The 27467-nt window shown below is 48.1% G+C and overlaps 1 protein-coding gene across 5 annotated transcripts; it reads left to right on the plus strand.

Moving 5' to 3' along the window:
• Nucleotides 1-292: 292 nt before the first annotated feature.
• Nucleotides 293-27242, plus strand: ZBTB49 (zinc finger and BTB domain containing 49). Of its 5 annotated transcripts, XM_035005315.1 has the most exons (10): nucleotides 293-552; nucleotides 760-1162; nucleotides 8331-8501; nucleotides 10623-11725; nucleotides 14424-14470; nucleotides 20531-20604; nucleotides 21366-21590; nucleotides 22221-22303; nucleotides 22395-22556; nucleotides 26117-27242. In XM_035005315.1, exons 3-10 carry the CDS (start codon nucleotides 8350-8352, stop codon nucleotides 26788-26790), a joined length of 2520 nt encoding a protein of 839 aa, XP_034861206.1. In that variant the 5' UTR covers nucleotides 293-552; nucleotides 760-1162; nucleotides 8331-8349; the 3' UTR covers nucleotides 26791-27242. The 5 variants fall into 5 exon arrangements, with proteins under 5 accessions (XP_034861206.1, XP_034861207.1, XP_034861205.1 ...); XM_035005316.1 differs by lacking the exon at nucleotides 760-1162; XM_035005314.1 differs by lacking the exon at nucleotides 293-552 and having other exon boundaries at nucleotides 642-1162.
• Nucleotides 27243-27467: the final 225 nt, after the last annotated feature.

Here is a 27467-nt window from a genome sequence, read left to right on the forward strand (position 1 = left end):
CGAGGGGGCGTGGTCGGGATGGTTCCGCGGCCGCCGGAGCCCGGCGAGCGGCGCTGAGGGCGGCGGCGGGGCAGGCGCGGCCTCTGAGGGTACGTAGCCGCCGGGCCGGGGACCGGCCTCGCGGGGGCGCGGGGCCCGGCGCGGTGCAGTGGGAATGGCCGGGCGAGCGGGCCGGGCCCTGAGCCGCCGCCGCCGCCGCCGCCCCCGCCCCCGGGCAGCGCGAGGGTCGCGCGGGAGTTGGCTGCGGCCCCCGGACCCGGAGCGGAGCCCGCGCCCCCCCCCCGCCCCGCCCCCGCGCCGCCCCCGCGGCCCCCGGGCGCGCCCCCGGTCCCCTCCCGTCACCCTGTAGTCCGGCAGTGCTGAGCACCACGCGCCCCCGGCCCCGCGCGGCCTCGTTTCCGTGTGCGCTGAGCGCGCGCGGGCGGCGGGCGCAGGGACGTCGTCCCCGGTCCGGTTCGGGCGGCGGTGAACGAAGGGCGCTCGCGCAGCGCCTGCGGCTTCGTGGTTTAGCTGCTCTCCGCGCCCCCGAGACGGGGCTGGCACACGCCGGCGGTCAGTGAGCGTGCCTACCGAGTGACTAGCCGGTGAACGGGTGTGAGCAGGGTTTGCGAGCTACGGTAACCCCGGCGCGGCCGGGGTGGGGAGGACGGGGAGGGGCTTTCGCTCCCGAGGCGAGGGGGTTTAGGCCTGGAGCAGGGGGTGCATCCCTTTGCCAGGCCCGCCATGACAAAATGCCGCCGACTGGTTATTTTCTCGCAGTTCTGGAGGCTGGAAGTCCAAGATCAAGGTAGCAGCGGACTGGTTTCTCCTGAGGCTGCACAGCTCGGCTCACAGGCACCCACCCCTGTGCCTCGTTTTCACACGGCCCTTCTTCCGTGCAGGAGCATCCCTGGTGTCTCTGTGTCCAGATCTCCTCTTTCGGGGACATCAGTCAGATTGGATTAGGGTCCACCCTAATGGCCTCATTTTAACTTAATTACCTCTCTGAAGACCGAATCTCCAACCCAGAAATATTCTGAGTTACTGGGGGTTAGGGTTTCAACATAGGGATTTTGGAGGGAACACGATTCAGCCCATCACACAAGGAATTCACCAGAATGGACAAGGAAGAAAACGTTTTCCAACAGAAGTGACAACGTGGCCTCGAGGTTTTAAAAAGCAGGTGCTTGAGGTTTTTTGTGTGCCGGGCACATATGTGTGCCTCATTCTTGCTACACTCTCCTGCATTTGTTTTTTCATTTGCTCCCCCTGGAAACCCGGGGGGGGGGGGCGCTTTCTTCATTCTTTCTCTGTAACCCACGTTTTCAGCACACGTCTCTTCCTTGGGGTTTTCCCTCACCCTCCCCCTTCAGGTTAATTTGTACTTCTCACTCAGTATCTCCAGGAAGTGGCTATTCTTGTTTCTCCTGTGTCTGGGGCATCGGGGTACAAGAGCACCTGGCTCTGGGGGTCCCAAACAGACCACTGACAAAATCCAAAGGCAGAGAAATGGGTGGTGGTGAAACAAGAAAGGGATTTATTTCAGGGAGGCCAACACGGGGAAGACCCAGACTAGCTTCCCAAAGACTGTTTCCAAGTCTCAGAAGTGCTTCCAGGTTTATATCAAAGAAAATCTGGGACAAACATTGGTGGATATGTGCAGGTGGGCATCGAAAGTCAAGTCCATCGTTGTCTTGGAGTCAGTCACGTGGGGTCTTCCTGGCTCAGGGCAGTCCTTATGGCTTGATGAGGTAGTTTCAGTTCCCATCAGGGGATGCTTTGCCTGCAGGGTCTTTTGCCTGATTAAGAGATGAGCCAGAGGGCGCCTGGGTGGCTCAGTTGGTTGAGCAACTGCCTTCGGTTCAGGTCATGATCCTGGAGTCTCGGGATCGAGTCCCGCATCGGGCTCCTTGCTCAGCGAGGAGTCTGCTTCTCCCTCTGACCCTCCCCCCTCTCCTGTGCTCTCTCTCTCTCATTCTCTCTCTCTCAAATAAATAAATAAAATCTTAAAAAAAAAAGAGAGACGAGCCGGAAAGAAGAATGTAATCAGTTAGAAAGTACAGACCGAGGTGAGTTGAATTGCTCGTTCAGTCCTGTACACTGAGGCTTCCTGAAGGTGTAGGTGACCACATGTGAGTTTTTTCTCCCTCGCACCCTCAGTGTCCGGCATGTAGTGACAGTCTGTAAAGGTAAGTGAATGATGTGGAAACTGAGACAGGGAGCAGCTCTCACTTTATCAGCATTTCCTCCTCACAACAACGTCTTGCACGTGTCAGGCACACGGTAGCAGTTCAACCACGTGGGCCTGCGAAGCATCGCAGAGGCAGTGTAGAGCTAAGGCAAGAACCAGGCTGGCTGGCTTGAAGCCATTGTTTCTGTCATGGGGTTCGGGGTTCGGGGTTCGGATGGGGCTGCGGATTAGGAATAAGCCATCTGAAAACCATCATGGCCAAAGACGAGGGTGGGACCACGGTAAGGCAGGCTGGGTGCTGAGGTGTGTGAACTGTGGACCCTTGGAGAAGTGGTCCATGAATGGCCCCAGGGAACAAACTTGTACAGATTCTTCACGTTTCACCAGTTGGTCAAGTCTTCCACAGAACAGAAGGGTCTTTGCTCCAGGAGCCTCTCTACAGAATAAAACTCCATTCTGGCTCTTATTCCCTTTAAAGCACCTCTTCATTCACATTTAAGCTTTTTCTTATGTTTTTCTCTCTTTCCCATATTTTCATTCCTTTTGATGCCATTCAGTCCCTCTTTTTACCATCACACTTTTGGTATAGATTTGTAGCATTTAAAACAGGATGGCACTGAGGCGCCTGGCTGACTCCATTGGTTGAGTGTCCGATCTTGATTTCCGCTCAGGATCTCAGGGTTGTGAGATCAAGCCCCATGTAAGGCTCCGCACTGCGTGTGGAGCATGCTTAAGATTCTCTCCCTCTCACTCTCCCCCTCTTGCCCCACTTGCGCATGTGCTCACTCATGCTCTCTCTCTAAAAATAAACAAATAAAATATTAAAAAAAAATAAAACAGGAAGATACTTTAGAAATTATCTAACCCAATGGGGGACCCCTCCATTTTTACATGTCCAAAAACAGAAGCCCAGAGTCTCCACCCATCCAGAAGCTATGTATTGAGCATCTGCTGTGTCCAGGGCGCTCTTGTAGGTACCAGAGATACGCTGATCAATACAACAGTCTTTACCACAGAAGATGTTTGTTCCTTACCACACAGAGTGAGTAGCTGCAGAGGGGGAGGTAGGTCTGTGCTCTTTGTGTCACACCAAGCACGCATTCATCCTCATACATGCTGTGCTTAACTGGGCAGTCACACATGGGTGGTAGACTGAAGGGGCAGCTGATTTGATCCAAGGAAGGCCTTTCGTCTGTCACATGTAACTCAGAGTAGTGGTTAAGCACGTGGGCTTTGGAACCATTCCCTTGGTTTAAATCCTGACTCTGCCTCTTACTATTACTTATTAGCTGTGTCCGTCTTCTCTGTACCTGGTCAGGTTATCTCTTGCATCGCAACAAACTACCCCAAAACTTTGTGACTCAAAAATTTATTTTATCTCACAGTTTTGTGGGCCAGGAATTCAAGCAGGGCTCCACTGGGCTGTTCTTCAGCTCTGCATGATATTCCGCTGGTGTGTGTGGCTTTGTTCCCATATCTGGTACCTGGGTAGGGGGGCTGGAAGGCTGGGCTCAGCTGAGTCCTTCTTGGGTGCCACGGATTCTCCCCAGTTGGGCGCCTTACAGCTGACTCAGGCCTCCAGAGTCACTCTTCCAGAAGACAGACAGTGGCAGCTCTCAGCTCTTAGGGCCTCAGCCCAGAAATGAGGACAGTTTTGCACCCTTACTTTTGCCTGTTCCATTGGTTAAGGCAGAGGCTGCTCAGATTCAAGGCAGGAGAGACCTAGATCCCACCTCCCCTTGGAATCGGAATGTCAGAGTTGTACCTGTCTTTAATTCTCCAGGTACCTCATTGTCTTCATCTACAAAATGAGGATAATAGTAGTATTTATCCTGCGTTTATCATGAGAATTAAATGAGTGTGAATTAAGTATGAAATGAGCGTGAGAATTAAAAGGATATGGGTAAAGGGCTTAGCCTACTGGCTAGCATGTTAGAAGCATTTTATAAATATGTGCCACTTATTATTATTGATCTTAGGTTCATGATACATTTTTATTTGTAGTTGTTATTCATAGGACACATGAGGAATATAAGACGTAAATTATTTTTCCAGAGCTCTCTGTAATCTTGTTGGGAAGGTACAGGATTGACGTCATGAAGCCGTTAGAGAACTATACCAAGTAGTGTGAAAGAGTTAAGGTTTTTACAGTCAGCATAAACTGTGGAAGAGTTCATAATTGTGCATGTTATTTCTATAGGGCTGGAAAATGTCTAAAGCAGATTCAGAATATTTGCTGTAGTTTAGCATTTAAGTCTGTAGAGGACGGTTTTGTGTTGTCTTTTTAATGTTCTTTTTCTCATGGGCCATAGCATAGCCCAAGAGCATGGGCTCCACGGTTAGGAACCAGGCTTTAAATCCTGGCTTTGGAACACAGTAGTTCCATAATCTTGGGCTAGGTACTTAAACTCCCCATTTCTTAATTTCCTCACCTATAAAATGGTGATAATAGGCTTCTGGTAGCATTGTTTGAGTTAATGGATAGAATGTGCGTAGCACGGTTTCTGACCCATAGTGAATAGTAAATGAGAGATAATAAGAATAAGCCAATAATCCTTTTCTTTTCAAGCCACCGATGGGACAGGGTAGGTACCTGATTGCTCCATCATTTGGCTCTTCAGTTCCCTTGAGGATTCAACACGGGACGGTGCCCCACCACCTGACATAATGCTTTCCCTTTCTGTATTCTTGTGTTGGCTGATGTTATTCTCTGTAGGTGATATCACCAGTTTTCCTTGCATCCCACCCTGATCTCAAACCAGGAGATCGTGCCAATGCTCCAAACTTTGCATATCGGAAACTAAACTTTCCATAAAGAAATAGGGGACTCAGAATAAGGTGTAGAGCTGGGGCTGAGATGATGGGGGTAAGTTTTAGAGATTCAAAGTTGAGGGGTCGTACAGTTGTAGACGTTTAGCAGGAAGTTGGAAATGTGGAAATGATGGTCAAAGCTAAAGTTTCACATTTAGGAGTTGTCTGCTTAGAACAGGTGAAAGCTGAGAATAGGTGTGATTGTCAAGGGAAAGAGAAGGCTCAGGGGCTGAATCTTAAGGGACATTAACATTTGGGGGCTCGCAGAGCACAGCATAGAGATGGAACAGGTCAGAGCCGTAGTAAGAGGACCCGAAGGGTTCTGGGGAGAGAGGATGTCGAGCTGGGCAGACCATGCTCCACATGCTGCAGCACAGCTGGGGAGAAGGGACCGAGGAAAGGCCACTGTGGGCACGTGTGTTGCAGCAGGGTGAGAATGGCAGCAAGACTACAAGGGGAAAAGGACTCGAGAGAAAGTAAACTGGGTGGGGGGGGTAACTGGGTGACAGGCATTAGGAGGGCATATGATGTGATGAGCACTGGGTGTTACAAGTAACTGATGAATTATTGAACTCTACATCTGAAACTAATGATGTACTATATGTTGGCTAATTGAATTTAAATTGAAAAAGTTTATAAAAAAGGTAAAGTGGGATGTGGAGTTGCTGTTTTGAGAGGCGTAAAAGAGAGGCCTATGATGAATAGATGTACCTAGCAGGAGGATTTTGTTGTCCTGTTATGTCTTGGTGTTTGCAGGAGCTGGTGAGCCGGTAGGTCGGGGACAGAGGGAAGCAGCACAAGAGCTGAGGATGAAACCAAGTCCTGGGGAGGCAGGCTGGGTGGGGTCAAGGGGAGAAGGGAAGTTGGCTTTGCATAAGAGAAGGTACCCTTCATCCTGTGAAGCTGAAGGGATTGAGGGAGGGATGAGTGAGAAATTTGGAACTGAGAAAAGAATTTAAAGGCACTCAGGTTATATCAAGTTGTCTGTGGGCTCAACCTTCTTAGTGGAGTCAGGGTCGGGTTGCAGTCACTTTTATGGATGAGGGAGACAGACATGGTGGGATTGAAGAGACCGGAAAGGACTCAGAAGAGCTGTTGTGAGAGTGTAGAGGGAGTCGAAAAAGACATAAACATTAACTGTTGCTAATTAGCAACAGAGGTTAGCTCACATGGATTTTAATGGTCGAGTATCTGCTGTGTGCCATGCAAAGATGAATAAGATGGTCCCCTCAGAGCTCACAGCAGAGTTGGAGACACAGATGATGGAGCATAATGAGAAGTTGTCTTGTGGAAGTATGCATGGGGCTATAAGATCGCAGAGGAGGGACCCCAGAGTCAGACTCGAGGAAGGAACAGTGGGGAAGAAGGAACAAATTTCAAAATGGCAGGAAAGGCTTCTAGGAGTTGTTGACAGCTCAGCTGAGCCCTGGTAGGGGAGTGGGCCTTAGTATTCCCAGGACAGGAAGTATCAGAACCAAAGGCTTTCTGGGGAGAGAGTAAGGCAGCGGTCTGTAATCTGCCTGCTTCACAATTACCTGGATGCTTACAGTGCAGGTGCCTACATCCCATGCTAGACTGAGCAGAACTCTTGATGGTATCCAGGAATCTGCATTTCTAACAGGCTTTCCAGGTGTTCCTTATAGATAACATTTGTTGAATACTTAATGTCAGTTGCTATACTAGATGTTCACATGGGCTCTCACAATTGTGTCAGTAACCCGTGAGATAAGATGAGGAAAGTGGTCATTTGCCCAAAGTCATGCAGGTAGTGAGCAGTGGGTTAGGGCTCCAAACTGTCCCCAGTACAGCTTGTTTAAGGAGGTGCAGGTAGTTTATTTTGGCTGACACATAGTGGGCACAGTGGGGGATAAGGTGGTGGTGATGCTGGTGATGGTGATGGTGGTGATGATAGAGAAGAGGGAGCCGGGTTAAAAAGCTTAGGTTTTGGCTTTGTGGTTTAGTGGCTTTTTCAATAATGCTTATGCACCGAGGATGAAAGCAAATAAAGCAGATAATGGCTTTTTAGGTTTTTACTGTACCAAACTGCCACATTAGCCTCCATAGGCTTCTCCCAGTCTGACTTCATTTCTCCCCACTACATTTCTTCCCGTAACTATATCTCACTGGATCGTGCTCCTGTATTTGTTTAGTTGTGTGTCGTGTACTTTTGTGTGTGTGTGTTTCCTTTAATAGAATTTAACCTTCATGAGTGTGGGGACCTGGCATATTTTGTTTGTTGTTGTAGCCCTAGTACCTGGTACATGGTAGTCAGTCAGTAAATAGATGTTGAATAGACGTGATCCCTTCTATATTGATCCTCTCATCTCTCTCTGTCTCTCTCTCACACACACACACACACACACACACACACACACACACTCATACGTCATGTCCTACACTTACTTGGCTTCAGCACTCTCAAGCACAGTAGGCACCTTACGCTTTCTAGTCTTTCTGCCCAGGGTACCTGCAACACAGGTCTCTGCTACAGCAGTGCCTTAGCAGAGAGGTACGAAGGAACAAATGAGTATGGAGCGCCTGGGTGGCTCCGTCAGTTAAGCGTCCAGCTCTTGGTTTTGACTCAGGTCATGATCTCAGGGTTGTGAGATTGAGCCCCACGTTGAGCCCCATGTCAGGCTCTACACTTAGTGGGGAATCTGCTTGAGATTCTCTTTCTCCCTCTCCCCCTGCTCCTGTGTGCTCTCTCGATCTCTCTCTCTAAAATAAATCCAGGGAAAAATGGGAACAAATGAGCCGATATGCTGCTTTGTGATGCCTCTTTTATTACTTTCTAGTGGTGCTAGTTTACTTTGACTTTTTATCTCCCTAAATAAGCTCCCAATTTTCCCACCTTCTAATTCAGTGCCCCATGTACGGGTACTCAGTAAATATTGACTGATCTCATCCAGTTGGTTTTTTTCTAACTTCAGGTGTCTGTGTGTTTTCATTGAACTATTCCTGAGTAGAAACGAGAGAAGTGCACATAGCGTTAGCGTGGTCGTATTCTACATTGGCACTGTCAGATACAGTGGCTGTTTAAATAAATTAAAGGTTTAGTTCCTCAGTCACTCTAGCCGCATTTCAAGTGCTCTGTGGCCAGATGTGGCCAGTGGCCACTGTACTGAACGGTGCAGATACGGAGCATTTCCATCACTGCAGATGTTTCTGTTGACCAGCACTGGTCTGATGCCCAAGACACAAAGTTTTTGTGGGTTTTTTGTTGGTTTGTTTGAAGTGTGACCAACAAGGAATCATGACCACGAGCTGCCCGTCAATCAGTGGGTTCCGGAGCCGTAATTGCCAGTCGTATCGCCGAATCTCAGTCTCTCATTCACGTTCTTTGCTGCAGGTCTCCTGGGTGGCTGAGCATGGACCCAGTCGCTACTCACGGCTGCCATCTTCTCCAGCAGCTGCACGAGCAGCGCATTCAAGGCCTGCTTTGTGACTGCATGTTGGTCGTGAAAGGGGTGTGCTTTAAAGCACATAAGAATGTTCTGGCAGCGTTCAGTCAGTATTTTAGGTACGTATTTTACGCTCTGTTCTTCTAACTGTACGGAGGAGAAGCTCTTCTAGCATGGATATATTTTGACTAAATTTTCTTTTCTCCTTGAATTTCACTGTCCTTATCTTTGTAGCAGATTGTGGATTTTTTGCTTTTTGTATTTAGAGTAACCTGAGAGGAAAAGAGCCTTTTAACTAAAATATATTTGGGCTGATTGAATGTATTTTGGCACTCTGTCTTTGATTTTCATAGTTCTAATTAATGTCAGTCTTCTCTATATATTTCTTATCCTTTCAGGATAAAAAGATTGAGGAGTAGAATTCCTGGTAAGAACTTTCTTGTGATAAGAAATTGGAGAGGAGGGCGCCTGGGTGGCTCAGTCGTTAAGCGTCTGCCTTGGGCTCAGGTCATGATCCCAGGGTCCTGGGATCAAGTCCCGCATCGGGCTCCCTGCTCCGCGGGGGGCCTGCTTCTCCCTCTCCCACTCCCCCTGCTGGTGTTCCCTCTCTCGCTGTGTCTCTCTCTGTCAAACAAATAAATAAAATCTTTAAAAAAAAAAAAAAAGAAAGAAATTGGAGAGGGGAAACATCCTATGTATTATTTTTTTATTAAAATATTTTAGTGTTTTTCATTTGAATATCCTAAGAAAATAAGTTTGAATTCAATTTACTTATTAATATAATCATTTTTGGATTATTAGAATTAAGTATTTTACATATATTTTCTGATTAGCTGAGATTTATCTCTCGAAGCACTAAAGCTTCTTTTTTTAATACCTTTTTTCCCTTAAAATGCATACCATTTTACTGCTCTAGTGAACAATATATGGAACGTGATTTCATCTTGCCTTGATAATCTTGAATCATCCAGTTAAACTAACTCAGCTCTCATGTGTGCTCTAGTACATAGTATAACGGGTCAGCTCACCGAGGTGGCAGCACTATTTGTCCCCATGCAACCTGGTCCCAGACTTGGTTTTCCCTACCCCTTTTTAATGTGTTCTTCCCTTTAGGTAAGAACAAAGCTGAAGGCTGTTTGGGGAAAGCAGGTGATCCCATTAGATAAGATGTCTTCGACAAACTTGCAAGACCAGTTACCTAAGTCAGCTTGCTAGTTTATATGCAGTACAAATTCGTTCACCTGGAACTCGATGAGTACCCAAAATAAAGTACCTGGGCTGCATGGTGCCCCCTTCCCCTCATTAACTCGTAGGCCTGTTCTTTTTCTCACTGCTGAGAAACCTCTAACAGGTCAGATTACAAAATGAGTGTATCTCAAGTCCCTAGAGCTGTCAGGTTCATAGAGACAGAAGGTAGAATGGTGGTTGTAAGGGGCCGGGGGGGAGGATGGGAGCTACTGTTTAATGGGGACAGAGTTTCTGTTTGGGAAGAGGAAAGATTCTGTAGATGGCTGGTGGTCATGGTCACACAACAGTGTGAATGTACTTAATGCCACTGAATTGACAGTTTGAACTGTATTTAAGTACAGAGTTTCTAAACAGTTAAAAATGGATCAAATGTGGAGTGCGTGGGTGGCTCAGCCGGTTAAGCGTCCCGACTCTTGATCTCAGCTCAGGTCTTGACCTCAGGGTTGCAAATCCAAATCCTGCATTGGGCTCCACTTAAAAAAAAAAAAAAAAAAGGATCAAGTGGTAAATACGTATGTTTTGCCACAATTAAAAAATTAAAATTAAAAAAATGAATGTATCAAATGTTGGTTTATTTTACTATTTTTATTTTTAGACATGTTTAAGGCACTTAGATATGGAAATATTTTTGTTACGTGTTTTATGGCCTGAAATATAATTTGCCAAGCTAGACATGAAATACTGAAAAATGTGTCCTGTAATATCCTATATTATACTCTGTATGCAGTTAGTAATATATATGAATAATTATATTTTAAAAGAACAGTGAGTGTATTTTAGAACTTTACTTTGAGATCTGTTTGGAAGGTTGGATATCCAGCACGCTAATTCATCTGAGTTGCTTTATTGAATGGCTTACCAAAATTTTTTAAAGGATTGAAATATACCAATTTTAAAATCGTGGCATTTATAGAAGGATAGTATTTTTTAATGGTATCATGAGCATTATTTATAAGAAAAAAATTATCATACCATAATCTTTCTTTTATCAGGAGCCTCTTTCAGAACTCTTCAGGCCAAAAAAGTGATGTTTTTCACTTGGATATTAAAAATGTAAGCGGCATTGGGCAGATCCTGGACTTCATGTACACTTCTCACTTAGATCTTAACCAGGATAATATCCAAGTAATGCTGGACATAGCACAGTGTTTGCAAGTTCAAAATGTTCTGAACCTGTGTCACACATTTTTGAAGTCCACCACTGTGGAACAGCCCCCGGGCGTGTCTTGTAACAGCGCGTTCTCCCTGCAGAGCACCCCGCCTGCCGATGCGCACTGTGCAGTAAGTGAAAACTACCCTCCTCATTTGCTGCAAGAGTGTCCCACCGATGTTCAGCAGAGTAAGGTTTTGGATGAGTCACATTCTCACGCTCCACCGTCCGTTAATCTCCATCAGTCTGCAGGGGAGGCATCCCAACAGGCGCCCGACACGCTGGATGGCGCCTGCCCAGAGCTGCCTTTCAGACAGCCGAGTTACTACTACAAACTCAGAAACTTTTACAGCAAGCAGTACTACAAACAGGCTGCGTGTCCTGGTCACGAGAGGGTGAATGAGCAGCCCTTCACTTTCAGCACAGCCGCGGACCTCGGTGCCGGCGACAACCAGCCTTGTGCCGGCAGTCATTCCGAATGTGTCCTGGAGTCTTCGGAGCACTTGCCTTCCCACTTCCTGGCCCAGCCCTTGAGTGAATCTGCCCCAGACCCTGACTCAGACAACCTGTGCCAACCACCCACCAGACAGATGAGGCTCAAAAAGGCCATTCACCTTAAGAAGCTAAATTTCCTCAAGTCCCAGAAATCTGCAGAGGAGCCATCCGAAGGCAAGCTGGGTGACGGCTTAACGAAGAGGGTGGAGTGCGCTAGTGCAAATACTACAGAGAAAGCCACCAGCCACGGTGCTGAGGAAAAAGAAGGTGAAGAACTCGTCACTTCTGAGCGTTTTAACTGCACTAACGAAATGGAGAGGCCCGAAGAGCCTGCGGCGCTGGAGGACCAGTCCCAGATGCTTCAGTCACAGAGACAGTACACGTGTGAATTGTGTGGGAAACCTTTTAAACACCCGAGCAATCTGGAGCTTCACAGACGGTCACATACAGGTACACTGATTCAGTACCCACAGGCAAAAGGAAAGGAGATGGTGCAGACGATCAGACACCACGACCTACTCCTGCTTTTGTAAGAAGTTTTGCTGTTGCTTGATGACGTCATCGATAATTCCCCCCAAATCAAGGAGCGTTAGCTGCTTCTTACGTTTTTGGTGATTACTTTTAAAGAATAATCTCAAAGTTCTGTAGATGCTGTCATAGAACTGGTTTAAAAAGATGGCACATTTTTCGTTTTTAATTATGGTTTTATATGATAAAGTTTCCATCTCTAAAGAAGTGGAGTGAATTGTTTTGATGCACTGAAAATTTCAAATATATTCTAAAGCGGATAAGTTCTATTTGCTCTTTAGAATTAAAGTAAGTTTATCTTTTTAAAGCATGATAATTGTCAGTTCCATTCAGACTGAAATAAGAGTAATAGTAAAAGTTCTCTGGGAAGTAATTTTCCTATCAGATTTTTTTAAATTGTGGTTTGGGAGGAGGTAAATTTTTTAATAAGGATCAGCTTTAACTATTTGATATTTTCAAATGAAGATTCTTCCTCTTTGAACATTGAATTTTCAAAGCCTTATTACCTTAATTCATACCTCGTCCCCTTTCCAAAAAGTTTATTTTTCCAGGTGCTCATTTGAAGGTGTTACATAGTACATACACGTTACATGACGCAACACTTATGTGTTACTTTCCTTCTTTTTTTTTTTTAAAGATTTTATTTATTTGACAGAGAGAGACACAGTGAGAGAGGGGACACAAGCAGGGGGAGAGGGAGAGGGAGAAGCAGGCTCCCCGCTGAGCAGGGAGCCCGATGCGGGGCTCGATCCCAGGACCCTGGGATCATAACCTGAGCCGAAGGCAGACGCTTAACGGCTGAGCCACCCAGGCGCCCCTGTTACTTTCCTTCTTGTGGTTAAACTTGATGACTCTAATACATGTAATAAATTAATGACAGTTAGAAGCATGAGATGTCTCTAAAGGATGTCTCTAGCGTGACCGCTTTACGGTGCTTATGTAATTGTGGTTGCTGACCTGACATTCTGTTACCACTTTGGATTCCCTGTTTGCGTAGGTGTTTGCTACCTCTTGTATTATTGAGAGACTTAATACAGATGGAAGCCCTTCATAAGTTTTAATGTATTTAAACATAAGTGCTGTCATGGAGGAGGAGGGGCAGTTCGGAATTACTTTATATGAAGGCAGTATCATTGACTCAGTTTCGCCCTGGAAAAACTTGATTTAGGTCATTTTGTTTGCATAACTTTCCTAGAGCTGAATGATCATTAGAATTTTTATTTGAGAAACCTATCTAGTTAGCTTTAAAGGAAACAGAAATTACGTTGTTTGTCCTGAAGGAACATCTTTGGATGCCCGTAGTCATACAGTCATGGCACAGATGTTTCCTGGGACAGAAACTGAGAAGGGTAGCACTTCTCGGATTATGGTCTGGAGAACCCCTTCAGGGGGTCTTTGAGGCCCATACTGTTTCCAGCATAGTCTGTGACATTACTTGCCACCTTTTACTTCTCCCACAAGTGTGTAGTGGAGTCAGCTAAAGGCCACCCAGCTACTCTGGTGACCAATGAAATGTTTGGTCGCTGTTTTCATTTCTGCTATGACTTATACCAGCAGATACAGCCTATGTCAACAACAGCTCTTTAGGGTCCTTGATTATTAAGAGTGTGAAGGGGTCCTAAGAGCAAAAAGGTTGAGAACCACAACAGTAGGGTTACTGACCCTGCACACGTGTGAGTCTTAGTGACCGGTGGCCTCTTTTTTTCAAACTGTTGTAACTTATACTGGGGGCTTTCACTTAACATTATCTATTATCCCCATAGTTTCAGACCTAAATGTAGTCACTGAATACAGGATTCATGTGATTATAATTGCTCAGGGTCAAAACCTCCGCCTTGGCCTTGAGGAAGCCTTAAACAGTTTTAGGAAAAGATCAACATGAAAATGTCCTGGCAAGAGCTCAGAAAGCTAGTGAGGTGGCAAACCCGAGCAACACAGTAAGAAGGGAAACGCTAATTTTTTAAAAGAATCTGAATGAAACCACTTGATTTGAGGGGAATGGGGAAAAAGGAAGGTTCTTGATCTTCAAGGCCTAAAAGTGTTTTACGGGTGAAAGGTGGTACCTAGAAGTACACTTTTCAACAGATCGTGTTCTAGAGACTATTCCGAGCTGCTGTGGCTTCTTCATAGCGGAGTCCACTCTGCATCTGTTCTATTCCGGAACGCAGTTATTCAGAGTTCCTAAAATCAGAGGTGAGAGAGAAGTGGGCAGGGAAGCACATCTCCCGTGCTGAAATCTTGTTTTCCCCATTAGCGTGTTTGAGCCAAGGCTGAAAGGCAGTGGAGAGGGGCTTCTCCCTGGCACACTGTTTTGGGCTCCTCCATGTGTATACCTCGTGTGGTGTGAATGAGTCACCCTCATGGTGTCACAAGTTGGTGGCAGAGGTGTCAGGCTGAAGGGCAGGTGAATAAGATGCTGCTGCTGAGCTGATCATCTCTGCTCGCTGTCTAAGAGCCAGAGAGAATTATAAGGATGTAGAGACCGCCCATTTTCATACTCAGATAAAGAACATGACGCTCCCTTTTGAAAGAACATGGGAGACAGTTTGAACATTTTAAGCAAAATAATCGTGCAAATATGACTAATGATTTTACAAGTTGTTATTTTGTTTTGTTTTAGGTGAGAAACCTTTTGAATGTAACATTTGTGGGAAACATTTCTCTCAGGTGGGAATACTCTTATTTACTGTTAATAATTGGAAACCTGAAACCCAGTGTTTTTTTAATTATTATTATTATTATCATTATTATTATAAAAAAGACATACGTTCGGACTTAAGAGAGAAGCCTCTGATGGTATCTGTAACTTTGACTTCACACTAAATCAAGAGAAAATAATTTTCAAGAAAACACATTTTTAGTTCATTGGGGGAAAAGTTAACATTTTTTTGTAAGTGTGTGAGCTCCCCCCACCCGACCCCCTTAAAGATGGGTCCATTCCAAGTATATTTCTTCTCTTTCACGAATGAAGTTTCTGGTGAACCACAGCGAGCGCACATCCAGAGTCTGCACACGGCTGGGCTACATCCAGGACACATGGCGTCTTACTCTTAGCGGCCCAAGGTTGTTCGGAGGTGGGGAACAGAGCGAACAGTTCTCGTTCCCGCTCGGACTGCCTTTGGCTGACCTCCCATAGCTCATTTGGACATGTATGAGTTCTCTCATCCAGCCTGCGTGTGCTGCACCCTCCCATGGGCCGTGTGCTGATCTGGGCACTGGACATAAAGAAACCTAGAGATTTCATGTTTTAGAGAAAATGTTGGCTGTAGCCCGGTGGGAACCTGCTCCTGAAGTAGGAGGAGGTGACTTGCTCTGCCCCGTGCCGGGCCCTGGCATTCCAGAGGTGCACGCGAAGCAGCCACTGCACGGCTGTTATTACATCCGGCGGGCGACGGGCATGCTGGACCCCGTAGTATAGCACCTCCTGCGGACGCTGCTCCCTGGCGCGGGGACTCCGGGCTGGGCCGTGATCCAGGAGTAGAGCCCCCTAGGCTGGTAAAGGCTGGGCGGCAGGCCCTCCCCAGAGCACAGAAACTCAGTGGCAGCGCCGTGTTCAGGCACATTCCCCACGGAGGCAACTCTCCCCCAGTGTCCCCTTCACCCTCCCACGCACCCAGACCTGTGCTCTGGTGACTTCTCACGCCTGCGGCTCCCTGCGTGCAGTGACTGACCAAGTCCTAACCTCTGCCTTTGCGTCTTTAGTCCGTACTTGCCATCAGGAGGACACCTGGCACCCACTAAATGTTCAGTAAGTTTTTGCAGAGCTGAGGGGGGCTCCTCACCCCTCCAGCTGCCATGCACTTGAGGCCTCGCTTCTTCACTGCAGCCTCGCCCGGGGCTTCCAAGCTGGGGCTGTGGAGCCGGGTGGTGTGCATTTGGATCCTGCCCCTGGCTTGCTACTCAGTCACCTCGGGCAAGCAGCCTCACCTTTTGGCACTTCAGCTTCCTTGTCTGTAAAACCAGGGGGATGAGATGACTGAGCCCAGCCGGTGTGTGGGGACTACCTGAGTCGGTAGGAGTACGAACTCCTGCCTGGCACGTAGTTAGTGCTCAGGGGGCATCACTGTTTCCTGTCCTGGTGCCGGCCCCTCTGTTCTTGCAGACCGGTCTTCCACCACCATCCTGACCTTACAGCTTTGGGGTGGGGAAAAGCCGAAGGCCTGGACTAATGACAATTAATAATTAGCAACCATAACTTCTCTGGGCCTCATTTTTCTAATTCTTACAACAGGGATGTACTGCCTCATGTGAGTGTTAGGAGCAGTGAATGGAACAATGGACATGAAAGCCCTTTATCCATTTAAAATGTGGTAACAGTGTAGGTTCTGTCCTCCTTGCCTGGGAGCCTTCTGTGACTCTTCACTGCTAATCAAAGAAAACCAGATATTCAGGCATCCGTAGCCAGCCTTCAGCCTCCTCTCCCGGCACCGAGGCCAAGCCCCACCCTCCTCTTCGGAGATTCTGATTCCATTGCTCTGGGGTGGGGCTTGATTATTACAGCGTTTCTGAAGTGTGCCGCTAAGGTTGGGGACCACTGCCCAGACCTTGTCCTGCACTTGCCTTCTTGAGTCCCATCAGGGGCAGCCCCGGCTGACAGACACACCACTGAAATCCTCCTCTGTGCTGTTGTCTGTATTTTTGTCAGATTTTTGTGAATGTAGGATTATGTATAGTTGCAGTTTTCAGATGTATATTGCTGTTTATTTCATAGCGAAATTGTGAAATTTTTTGTGAACAAGGACCTTTTTGAAAAAAATTCAGCAAGTGTTTATTGCAAGCCTACAGTGTCCAAGGAGCTCTGCCATGAGCTGGAGAAGTATACATAGGGAGCAGTATGGGCAAAGAAAGAGAGTGGTCATTTCTGCCTGGAAGAAGTGGTGTTTGGGGTGGGTGAGGACATGAAATGTGTTAAGAGATTATTTAGGTCAGCCCCAAAGACAAGCAGGCATTTGATAAGCCTGGGGGTCTCTGGAATTCTAGGACAAGAGAGCTATCAGGTGGTTTATATGGGGATACTTTGTAAGCAGTGCCCACTAACATTCCTTCACCTTAAGCCAGGTGTTCATTTCTTTGAAGGAAATGGAGTGAATGTTTGTGGTTATGCTGGATTGGAAAGCTCCCATGCTCTTGCGGCCCTATTTGCTTTGGTAGAAGTGAGTTTGTAAGTATTTTCCCTTTTGGAAGACTTGAAAGCAAGAAAACAGATTACCAATGAGAATACATCTTTTATGCTATTTACTTAATTTATATTTAGTAGGGTCAGTCTTGGGGAAAAATAAAAGTTAACCACAACCTTGATGATGAGGTGTAAGCATATGGTATGTGAGCTTCGAGAAACTACCATAATCTGAGATTGTCACAACAGACTGTCCATCCGTTGACATCATTCTGGACACGGTCTGTGCGCGGTCTCAGCCCTCGGGAGCCCTGCGTACTTTAGAGTGTGAGTGAGGCTCCGTCCGTAGTGCCAGGGCCCCCGCGTGGAGTAGAACCTGGACCGGTGGGTGCCCCCAGAGGAGAGGGAAGGAGGGGGCAGGTCTGCGTACCTGTGATGTGAGCAATGAGAGGAGGACACCTGGGGGCACTGAGCTGGCTTTGGGCTGGCTCTACTCAGAGCAGTTTGGTCTCTCCAAAGAGGCAGAAATGGACACTTTGAGGGGCTGGTGCAGTGTCTTCTGGCAGTGCTGTCAGAGAGGGGTGCCCCAGGCCCAGGACATGGGGTATGGGGTGGGGTTGGGGGGCACAGCCGTGTTGGAGCCCCGCCTGGAAACGGATGTGCTCCCCAGGGCACTGGCACAGCCTGGCACCACAGGGAACATGCGGAAGTCAGAGTGTTTCAGTGAGCTTCTCATAAGTCGTGAGACTTCCGGCCCTGAGGTGGTACCCCCACACTCCCAGTATCCAGTAGAATGATCATTGCCGTTTAGGTGACGGCATGTTCATCTCCATGTTCATCTCCAGATTTCTTTCTCCCTGTTAATTTTATTTTGTGAAATCCTGAAGCCCCCAGACTCCTGAACTAGATGACTTTAAAGATCTGAGATTCCTTTTATGTTGAAAATGGTATGATTCCTTGGCTATTTTTCCTGGAAATAATCTGCTGTCTTTAGAAGAATGCTCTGATAGAGAATATATGCTTGGTTTGTCCAGGTTTAAATACAGATGCTCACGTACATATTAGGAGTTATTTTTTAAATTACTCAACAAATCAGATATTAGTTCTTTTCTCCAGCAGAGTTTTTCTCTGAAAAATCCTGACAGCTCCCTCCTAATTTAAAATATTTGCTTGGAAGGAGCAGAGCCCCCTTTCCTGCTAATATTCTGGAACATAACAGACAGCATGGCCACACCGCCAGCCTTCGAGACCACAGTCGGGCCTGGGTCGGGGTGTTTGATCCCACCTGTAGGAGCCTGGGCTGATTACTTCCTTCCCAGAGCATCGGTTCACTTTTCGGTAAAATGCGACACTGCGACTTTGTAAGGGAATTGTGGCGTTATCTGCAGATACCTAGCAGAGTACTTCCTTCCTGGTGGTCTCTTATTGATCGATAGCGGTCGCGTATCCAGCTATAGATAATCTCCAAGATGTGGACTAGCTACTTAGCAGGTACTTAGTACTAGAGTAAGTCAGAGTTCACCAAAAGTATGGATACTTGACTAAAGACCAAATAATCAGGCTCCCAGTTTGCTTATGTAATTTGGCATAAATCAATGACAGCATTATTGGACTTTTTTTGCCTGACCCTTTCAGTATTTAATCTACTTTTATACCATTGGTCAGATCCTTCTAGCTGGTGGAAGATTTTCATTGTACCTTTCTGATATTAATTTCTGATATTAAGTAGCTAAAATTTTTTTCAAGGGTTTGTTTTACTGTTGCTTACTACACTATTTTAAGTGGAAGGCCATTGCTACTTGCTTTGAAAACAAGTAATTGTTACGCTTTACTTAACAAGAAAGGATGCAGCAGTGCTAAGAATTGACTCAGAGAATCAATGTGAAAACACATTTCAGTCATGATACATCGTTTACAAAATAACTTAAAACAAGAAGGACCTAATTTAACAGATGAGCAGATGGTGCTATTCAAATTGTTACATAATTGATGTGCTTTTCTGGAATTTGGAATTGACTGACTTAAAACAGTCAGTAGTGCATTATCTTACCTCCAGTGAGCTGTTTCCCAAGTGACTGTTGTACTGAATCGTCAGCACAAGCTAGTTGATTCTCAGAGACTCGTGAGAGTGTAGACTCACACAAACCAAAGTTCGTATTTGGCCCAACCCTGTAACGGGAGAAGCTGTTTTATTTATCTGAATCTGAGTCTTTCATCTGGAAAAGAGAGGTGATCTAGCAGTGACTAAGAGTGGTTCGGTGATGCGTGTAAGGACCAGACTGCTCTTGACAGTTGTTTTATTATTGTTGTCATTAGTCATTTTCTTAAAATATGGGGATTTCCCAGTGTTTTGCCAGATTCTTTCCCTTTCGTTATCTGAAATAAATCTGGGTTTTTCCTAAGCCATATTTATTGTATTCTGAAAGATAATATCTGACTTGGTGATTTCCTGGAGCCTGACACAGAGAATCTCCATGTTCTGTGACATAAAACCCCCAGATCGCACTCTCTGCTTGTAAGTTGCCACGCACATGTGGACTTCAGACCATCTTCAAATCCATAGCCATGAACTGTCTGCCTTCTATTTAAAATCAAGTTGGCAGATTTACAAAGCCAAATTTGTTAGTTGGTGTTACTGTTCGTTCTCCCTTTTTGGCTAAAATAGTGCATAATGACTGCACATGTTACCCTTGGGTACATTCATTCATTTCAGTGTTTTTGTAACAGAACGCTATAAAAAAGTAGGCAGGGGACATGACAGATTGAGTCTATTAAGTTAAGTTCCAGCAACGGAGGATTTTGTTTTCAAATCCTAATTTGAAACATTAGCCAGGAGCTTTTTTAATACGAGGCAATTGCAGTTTTAATTTCAGTGTACTTTAGGCAATTTCCTATTGACTTCCTATTGATTATTACATAGAAATCTATTTTGTGATCTTCATTTAAATAAGTTATTCTTTGGGAAGCCCTGCTAGTTTCAGAAATTAGGAACATAAAAGGTCCTGCAGTGAACCAGCTACTGTGAAGCCCCTGACGTGCATTTTTGCACAAAGGTGAAAAAAAAACAGCCCTGTCCGGGAGAATAGCTTTGCTGCCGCAGGAAGGCCTGTTTGCACGTGTCTCACCTTCTCTAGGAGCAAAAGCAGGTTTTGAAAAAGGAAGAAATCCTGCAGGTGCTCCTTTTTTTTTTTTTCCTTCCCAGGAGATGCTTGCATGTAGATGGTCTGAGTTAAAACCCCCAATAAAGCATCCCAAGGTCTGTTTAAACTACAAGGTCGGCGGCCTCCACAGTGTGCCGGGCCCATTTCAGAGGGAAGTAGCACAGTGCACGCCTGAGGTGGGACAAGCCAGGGGCCCACGTGGGGCAGGCACAGAATGGAGACGCATCCGTGTTCAGCAGGCTGCTGGGCAAGGCAAACTCCCCAGAGTTAGACTTAGGCTGGTCCCTGATCTCCTTGCACATGGCTACTTTTGAGTTGTGCGTATGTAATCTTCACTGGGAAAGTTAGACCGGGACCTGGTTCAAGCTGTCAGTTTTCCTTTTAAATTATAGGACCTGTAAGAAAATTTTTCATTATTGGTATGCTTTTTCTTTCCCTGCTTTCTTGCAGGCAGGTAACTTGCAGACTCACTTACGTCGGCATTCTGGTGAAAAACCATACATCTGCGAAATCTGTGGAAAGAGGTCAGTGCTGGGCTTATTCTTCCATTTGTAAGGATCAACTTGTAGTCTGTCTTTGAACTCAGTGTTCTCTGAGCCACCTGTGGGCTCCCTCTGTCACTGAGGAAGACAGGTAAACCTTCCGGCTTTCCATGGGATACATGATGAGAAGAACAAAAAGAAAGAGAAGTGTTAATTAATAGAAAATCTAGGACACGAGTCTTATGAAATGGGATTTTACATGAAACAACATTATTTTATACTAAAGTTTCCATTCATTCCAAGAATGTCTATTATCATAGATAAATGTCCCCATGGAGGTGACTCTCTTGTGGGGAAAATGAGACTTGGCAGCCAGAAAGCCTGGGCATCAGGAGAGAGGGCTGGAGGAAGTGCCCCGAGCTGGGCAGGGCTGTGACCTGGTGATGGAGTGTGTGTGTGGGGGACCCCTCCTCCCCTCACTGGGTCATTTGTCGGGAGTCCACACGCTCTCATGGAGCGGTCGTGCTCAGGCGGCAGCCACCAGTCACAGCGATTCAGTCGTCCATTTACTTTACCATTCAACATGTCTTTGGCACCTACTGGGTGCTGAGTGCTGTGAGGGGAACACAGAAATAAACGTACAGGTTCTGCCTCTGATAAGGTCATCCTCAAGAATGGTGGGCAGAGACAGATATGGGACAATTGAAGTCCGAGTCATCTACTACAGCGCAGCACATGCCGTGGGGATGCTAGAGCAAGAAGCAACTCTTGTTCAGGTCCAGGAAAACCTGCTGTCTCTGCAGATGGGAGGAAACAAAGAAAGAAGAGCTGCCTAGCCTGACATGTCTCCCTTTCTGCCGTGGCCACCTGAACACTGACGACCCCGTTGTGTGCCGGGGTAGCGCGGACTGCTCATTTCTGGTGCCTCGTAGCGTGGACCCCCAGCTGCTTCAGGTGGCCCTGTCGCTTCACTGTGGCCTTGTTTTACACGATGTCTTAAATGGGAACCTTCTGAACGCCATTGAAAAGTAAGGCATGTGTTTAAAATCATGTCCCTAGGCAACGTCTTTTCCCAAATGGAACCAGTTATACAATCAGGTGTGGTGGAAAGGAAAGGAAACAGATTTCTGTATCGGAGAGCCTGGCTTGGAATTACTCCCTGAGCCAAGCTGCTGACCATCTTTGAAGAAGAAAGGTGAAACTAGGCAGAAAAACAAAAACAGAACACTTGCATCATTTTCTACTTTCTTTTAAAAAAAGGGATGGGGCACCTGGGTGGCTCAGTAGGTTCAGCGTCTGCCTTCGGCTCGGGTCATGATCCCGGGGTCCTGGGATCGAGCCCCGCATCGGGCTCCCTGCTCAGCGGGGAGCCTGCCTCTCCATCTCCTCCCCACTGAGCAGGGCCGCCGCTCATGCTCCCTCTCACTGTCTCCATAGTTATCTCTGTCTCTCTCTCAAAAAAATCTTTAAAAAAGTAAATAATAAAAAAGAAAAAAAAGGTTTTTAAAGTGCACATTTCAAATGAATCGGGCCACTTCTGATGACATTCTGAAGGGATGTAGGGAGCAGTTCATCTCCTCCCTCAGTGACTTGCAGTCACAAAGATTTGCAACAGTGTAGAGAGAAATTCACAATTGAATTTTCAAATTGCATTACAGGTTTGCAGCGTCTGGCGATGTCCAGCGTCACATCATTATTCACTCAGGAGAGAAGCCACACTTGTGTGACATCTGTGGGCGAGGTACTGCTGCGTGTTTTCCCTTTTTTGTCCTGAGACTGCCAGTTGCAGTGTTCTCGGTCCTTCCGCTGAGCATCTGTTGTGGTCTCCCCAGGGTTCAGCAACTTCAGTAACTTGAAGGAGCATAAGAAGACACACACGGCCGATAAGGTCTTCACCTGTGACGAGTGCGGCAAGTCCTTCAACATGCAGAGGAAGCTGGTGAAGCACCGGATCCGGCACACGGGAGAGCGGCCCTACAGCTGCTCTGCCTGTGGTAGGTTTCCCATGGGCCCGCAGCGGGCGGTCACCCTGCCGTCCCCGGTGGGGGCGGGGTGCCGGTCCCCGCACCCGCTCTGCCAGCGGCCGTTTTGCTGTCGTGGGTAGATCATCCCTGTGCTCGAAGGTAGAATGGAGGTGGTGCGATTTCTTTACCACCTCCCGTGGCAGTCTCTCGGTCAGTCCTGCATTCTCGCAGGCCTGTGAGTTTCTGTGAGGTGTCCAGAGCTGTCGTAAGGCGCTCTGCGGACAGAGCTGAGACAGAGTCCCAGGCGCTGCGTGCTCCTGGCCCAGGTCAGTGGGGTGTAGACAGTTGGGAAAGTGCGGGAGCGTGTGGTGTACCGTAGCGGGCGTCGGCGTCATGCAGCCTGAGGAGCCGGCGTCGGGGCTGCGGCTGGACCGTCCAGCAGGAGCATCGAGAGCACACGACGGGGTCAAGAGGGAGGGCTTCTCGGGATCCCGTGTTAGGAAGCAAAGGTCCCTTCTGCGGGCATTTGATGGAGCAGTGAAGCCTCGGGAGGAGAGGCACGGCTGGTGGCCCTCACTGTCCAGGCGCATCGCTGCACACGTGAGGAATGGGGACTCGGAGTTAAGTCCCGCTACCCCCGATCATAGTGTTTGAGCCTCGGAAGAACTGGGTGTGCGTGTGCACGCATGTATGCGTGTGCCTGTGACAGGTGCTTGACAGCGCGAACTGAGTCACGGAGGAGGGAGGGAGTGCCGTGTTTCTGGGTTCCTGGTTAGAACGCATGGGGAGACTGTTCAGGGCCCAGCTGTGGGGAGGCGGGAGCCGAGCACGCCTCTGAGCGGCTCATCCTGCCTGGGAGCTGCCATCTCAGGGCGGGCCTTCTGGGGCGTGACCGCAGCAGAGCTTCACTGTCCTCTCCCGCTTAAGTTGTGTACCGACCTCCTGCATGCACATTTAGCAGCTCCGTGACTATTCTCGTTACTCTCTATTAAATTGTGTTGGGACGCGTGTAGTGCAGTCAGTGGAGTGTCCAACTCTTGATTTCCGCTCAGGTCATGATCTCAGGATGCTGAGATCTGCGCTCAGCACGGAATCTGCTTCCCTTCTCCCTCTGTTTCTCCTCCCTGCTCGCGCGCGCGCACTCTCTAAAATAAAGTAGTATTACTTTAAATCACAGATGCAGTCTCAAGTCACTAATTTAAATGTCGGTTCCAAATTATCATTACAGCTGTCAACTTGATTTGAGGTTAAACATCCTCTTCCCTCCTCGGCTAGGACTTGCTGCTGGCTAAGACCTCGGTAGAGGAGGAAGCAGAGGGGGCCCTGTCGTCCCCACCTTACACGTCCAGCCCTTTCCCTCACCTCACTAACCATGGTTTCTGACCTTGACAAGGTCAGCCTGCAGCCAGGGGGAGAGAAAAAGAGAACAAGGATGTTCATTCTTACAGGACAGGGTCAAAATTTTTTAACAGCTTTATTGAGGTAAAATTCCCATACCGTGAAATTTGCCCATTTAAAGTAATCAAGTCAGTGGTTTTGGTATATTATTCACAGAGTTGTGCAACCCTCACGCACCATGGTCTATTTTAGAATATTTTTATCGCCCCAAAAAGAAGCTCCGTGTCCACTAGCAGTCACTTCCTGTTCCCACGCCTCAGCCTAGGCAACCATTAAGCGCCCTTCTCTCTCTGGATTTGCACGTTCTGGACATTTCATATAAATGGAATCCTACAGCATGTGGTCTTTCGTAACTGACTTCTTTGAATTAGCAAATCCGCTGTGAACATTTGTGTATAGTTTGTGTGGGTGTGTTTTCATTTTCTCGAGTTCAAAAGACAGGTTCAGGTTTTTTGGGGGGGTTTTTTGTTTTTTTTTTTTAAGATTTTTTATTTATTTATTTGACAGAGAGAGACACAGCGAGAGAGAGAACACAAGCAGAGGGAGCGGGAGGGTGAGAAGCAGGCCTCCCGCTGAGCAGGGAGCCCAATGCGGGGCTCAATCCCAGGACCCTGCGATCACCACCCAAGCTGAAGGCAGACGCTCAACGACTGAGCCACCCAGGCGCCCCAGACAGGTTCAGTTTTAAGGTGGCTTCACGTCCTGGGCTTTTTTGGGGACTAGAGCTCCCCTTCCATTTCTCCTCCCTGCCCCCCCATTTCCTTCCCTCCTCTCTCTTCCTTTCCCAGCATTTCTCTGCACTTTCCAAGGTACAGACCTGCATTTTTCCTCCAGCGCTGGGTCCTAGCAGTTTATTCCCGGAGACTTTCTCAGTTGGGGTCTCCTCGCCCCTCTGGGCAGTCCTCTTAGGCTGGTTTGAGGATGGCTCCAGGCAGCTCGCTTGCAAGCACAACCCTTGTCCGGTCCATGGAAACACTGCATCCTGTGCTGCCGGCGACTTCGGGCCACAGCCGTGCACGAGGACCCTCCTGTCTGTCACCAGCACAGCTGGCCATTTATCTCTCGCTGGATTTCCCAGACAGGGGCCACATCTTGCCGTGAGGATGGCTGTGAAGTCTGGCTCCCCTGCCTTGACTGGTGGGAACTCCACTGTGGCTAAAATTCACATGCCTTAAGGACCCTAGAAAAGATGATTCCCATTTGCCCAGTAATTCCACTATTGAGGATTTATCTTAAGGAAGCAGTGAAAAGAAAGATGTTAATTGAAGATGAAGTAGAGTAGCAAACAGGTAGAAACCGCCCGAACGTGCAGCAGATGGAGGAATGCTTATGAAGCTTCGAGTCCATGAAATAGCGCCTATCTGTATGAACCGTATGTTGTGTAGACAGCACAGCAAACGGTGAAAATGCTATTACTGGGGTGTTCTGTGAAGGAGGCTGAGTCTGGCGCTGCAGACAAGATGTAGACGTGAAGACACAGTCCCCACGGTGTGCCTCGGTAGCCTGTGTGGGGAAGAAGTGCCAAAACGTAACGCATGCGTGTGGACGCCTAGTTTGATTGTTCAGAGGTGCGGTTTTTTTAATGCCCCCCACCCCCCCACCGCCTGATGAGGGCAGGATAGCTGAGCGTTCACACGGATAAGGGAGAAGTTCTGAATATGTGTCCACCTAACTGCGTGGTGCGTGCTCAGTCCTCCGTAAATAGGTGATGTGTTTGGTAAGGTTATTTATTGGTGGTTCTCTTCTGACCTCCTTACCTACGCTAATCACGGAAGTAGACCCGCTCCCTCTGTCCTATACATGGAAAGGAACTAGAACCTGGAGAGGCATGTGTAAAATGACATCAAAAGCAAAAAGATGTTTCTAAGTTACAGATTGGCCGTGTTAGACTTCAGAAAACGTAAGCAAAACTGCCGAGGTTTCCCAGCATGGGCCAGCAGGGGCAGGCACCTGGGCTTACCAGCGAGGCGCTCCTGGGCAGGGGCGCGGGGGCTCTCGAAGGCTCGCACTGAGGGACCCACAACCCAAAGGCTGCAGGTTGGAGGGCCGCAGCTGGAGAAGACCGGAGGAGCCTTCCGGAGTGAGCCGGTGACAGGAGGGCTGGAGGTTGCGCACGCTAACGCTGAGTCCTTGTGTTTTGCAAGGGGGAGCGAGAACGTCCTCCTCTAAAAGGATGCCTGTTGGTTTTGCAGGAAAGTGTTTCGGGGGATCCGGCGACCTGCGCAGGCACGTGCGCACGCACACCGGGGAGAAGCCGTACACGTGTGAGATCTGCAGCAAGTGCTTCACGCGCTCAGCGGTGCTGCGGCGGCACGAGAAGATGCACTGCAGGCCCGACGGGGGCCGGGCCGCGCTCGACGAGCTCGCTCACGCCGTCGAGACCCCCGACCTGGAGAAGTCGCAGGGCTCGGAGTCCTTTTCCCAAGACGTGTCTGTGACTCTGATGCCCGTGTCGGTCAAGCTCCCCGTGCAGCCGGCCGAAGATTCGGTGGCAGAGTTTGACGGCCCCTCCGCCGGCTCCTACTGCAAGTTCCGGCCCGTGGTTCAGCCTCCCGCAGCCGCTGAGCCGGAGAAGCTCAGGCTGGATCCCGGCAAACTCGCCAAGCCTCCGATGCAGCCGGCGCAGCCTCCGGCGTATGCTTACCCGGACGTGGCCGCCGTGGCCAGCGAGCCGCCGCTGCAGCCCGACAGCCTGTCCCTGGGCCGCTCGTCCCTGGCCACGCTGGACAATCACTGCGGCGATGTGCTGGGCGGCCGCGGGGCCGCCACGCCGTACAGGAACTCCGAGGGGCAGTTCTTCTCCAGCATGACGCTCTGGGGGCTGGCCATGAAGACGCTGCAGAATGAAAACGAGCTGGACCAGTGATGTCCGGCCGCAGCATTTCCCAGCCTCAGAGCCTTTCTGAAGCCCAGTGGAGCGGCGTCCGTGCTTCGGGAGAGAGCGTTTTCTCCGTGGTGGCCCTTCCTCACCGGCCTGAGAATAGTTTGACCATTTCTGTGCTGCTGGTGACTGATTACTGGAAGCTTCCGGAGCCTCAGGATCAGGGAAGAAGGCCCACAGGCTCCCCGTGCACGCAGACGGGGGACTGGAGGAGCGGATAGCCTGGGAAACCATCCCACTGACCTTCGCCGGCACCACGGCGTGCACGCGTGGGGTCAGCTACTGTACGTCTCAGTCACATTAAACGGAGAAAGCTATATATAGTAACACAAATATGTTTGCATTTTTACATGATTGGAATTTGTACTGTTTTGTATTTTTATTTACACAAAAAGTTTATTTGTATATGAAACTCATGTTATAATTTAATTTGAATAAATGAAACTTGACTTTCTAGATAATGTGTTTCCTCCAGCATTCTCATTAATTTAATTTAAAGACCGTAGTGGTAAAATAACTATCAACAAGGAAGGGCTCACCTTGCCAGGGTGAGTCCCGGGTTCAGGTCAGCCACCCGGGACAGTGGGCTTCAGAAGCCCTGGCTGCCGCGTACTGATTAGGTCCCGGGCAAGCTCCTCAACCTCTCAGAATCTCCTCTGGGT

This window comes from Mirounga leonina, unplaced genomic scaffold (assembly GCF_011800145.1).
Source record: "Mirounga leonina isolate KUSES-001 unplaced genomic scaffold, KU_Mleo_1.0 Mir_129, whole genome shotgun sequence".
Taxonomy (NCBI): Eukaryota; Metazoa; Chordata; class Mammalia; order Carnivora; family Phocidae; genus Mirounga; species Mirounga leonina.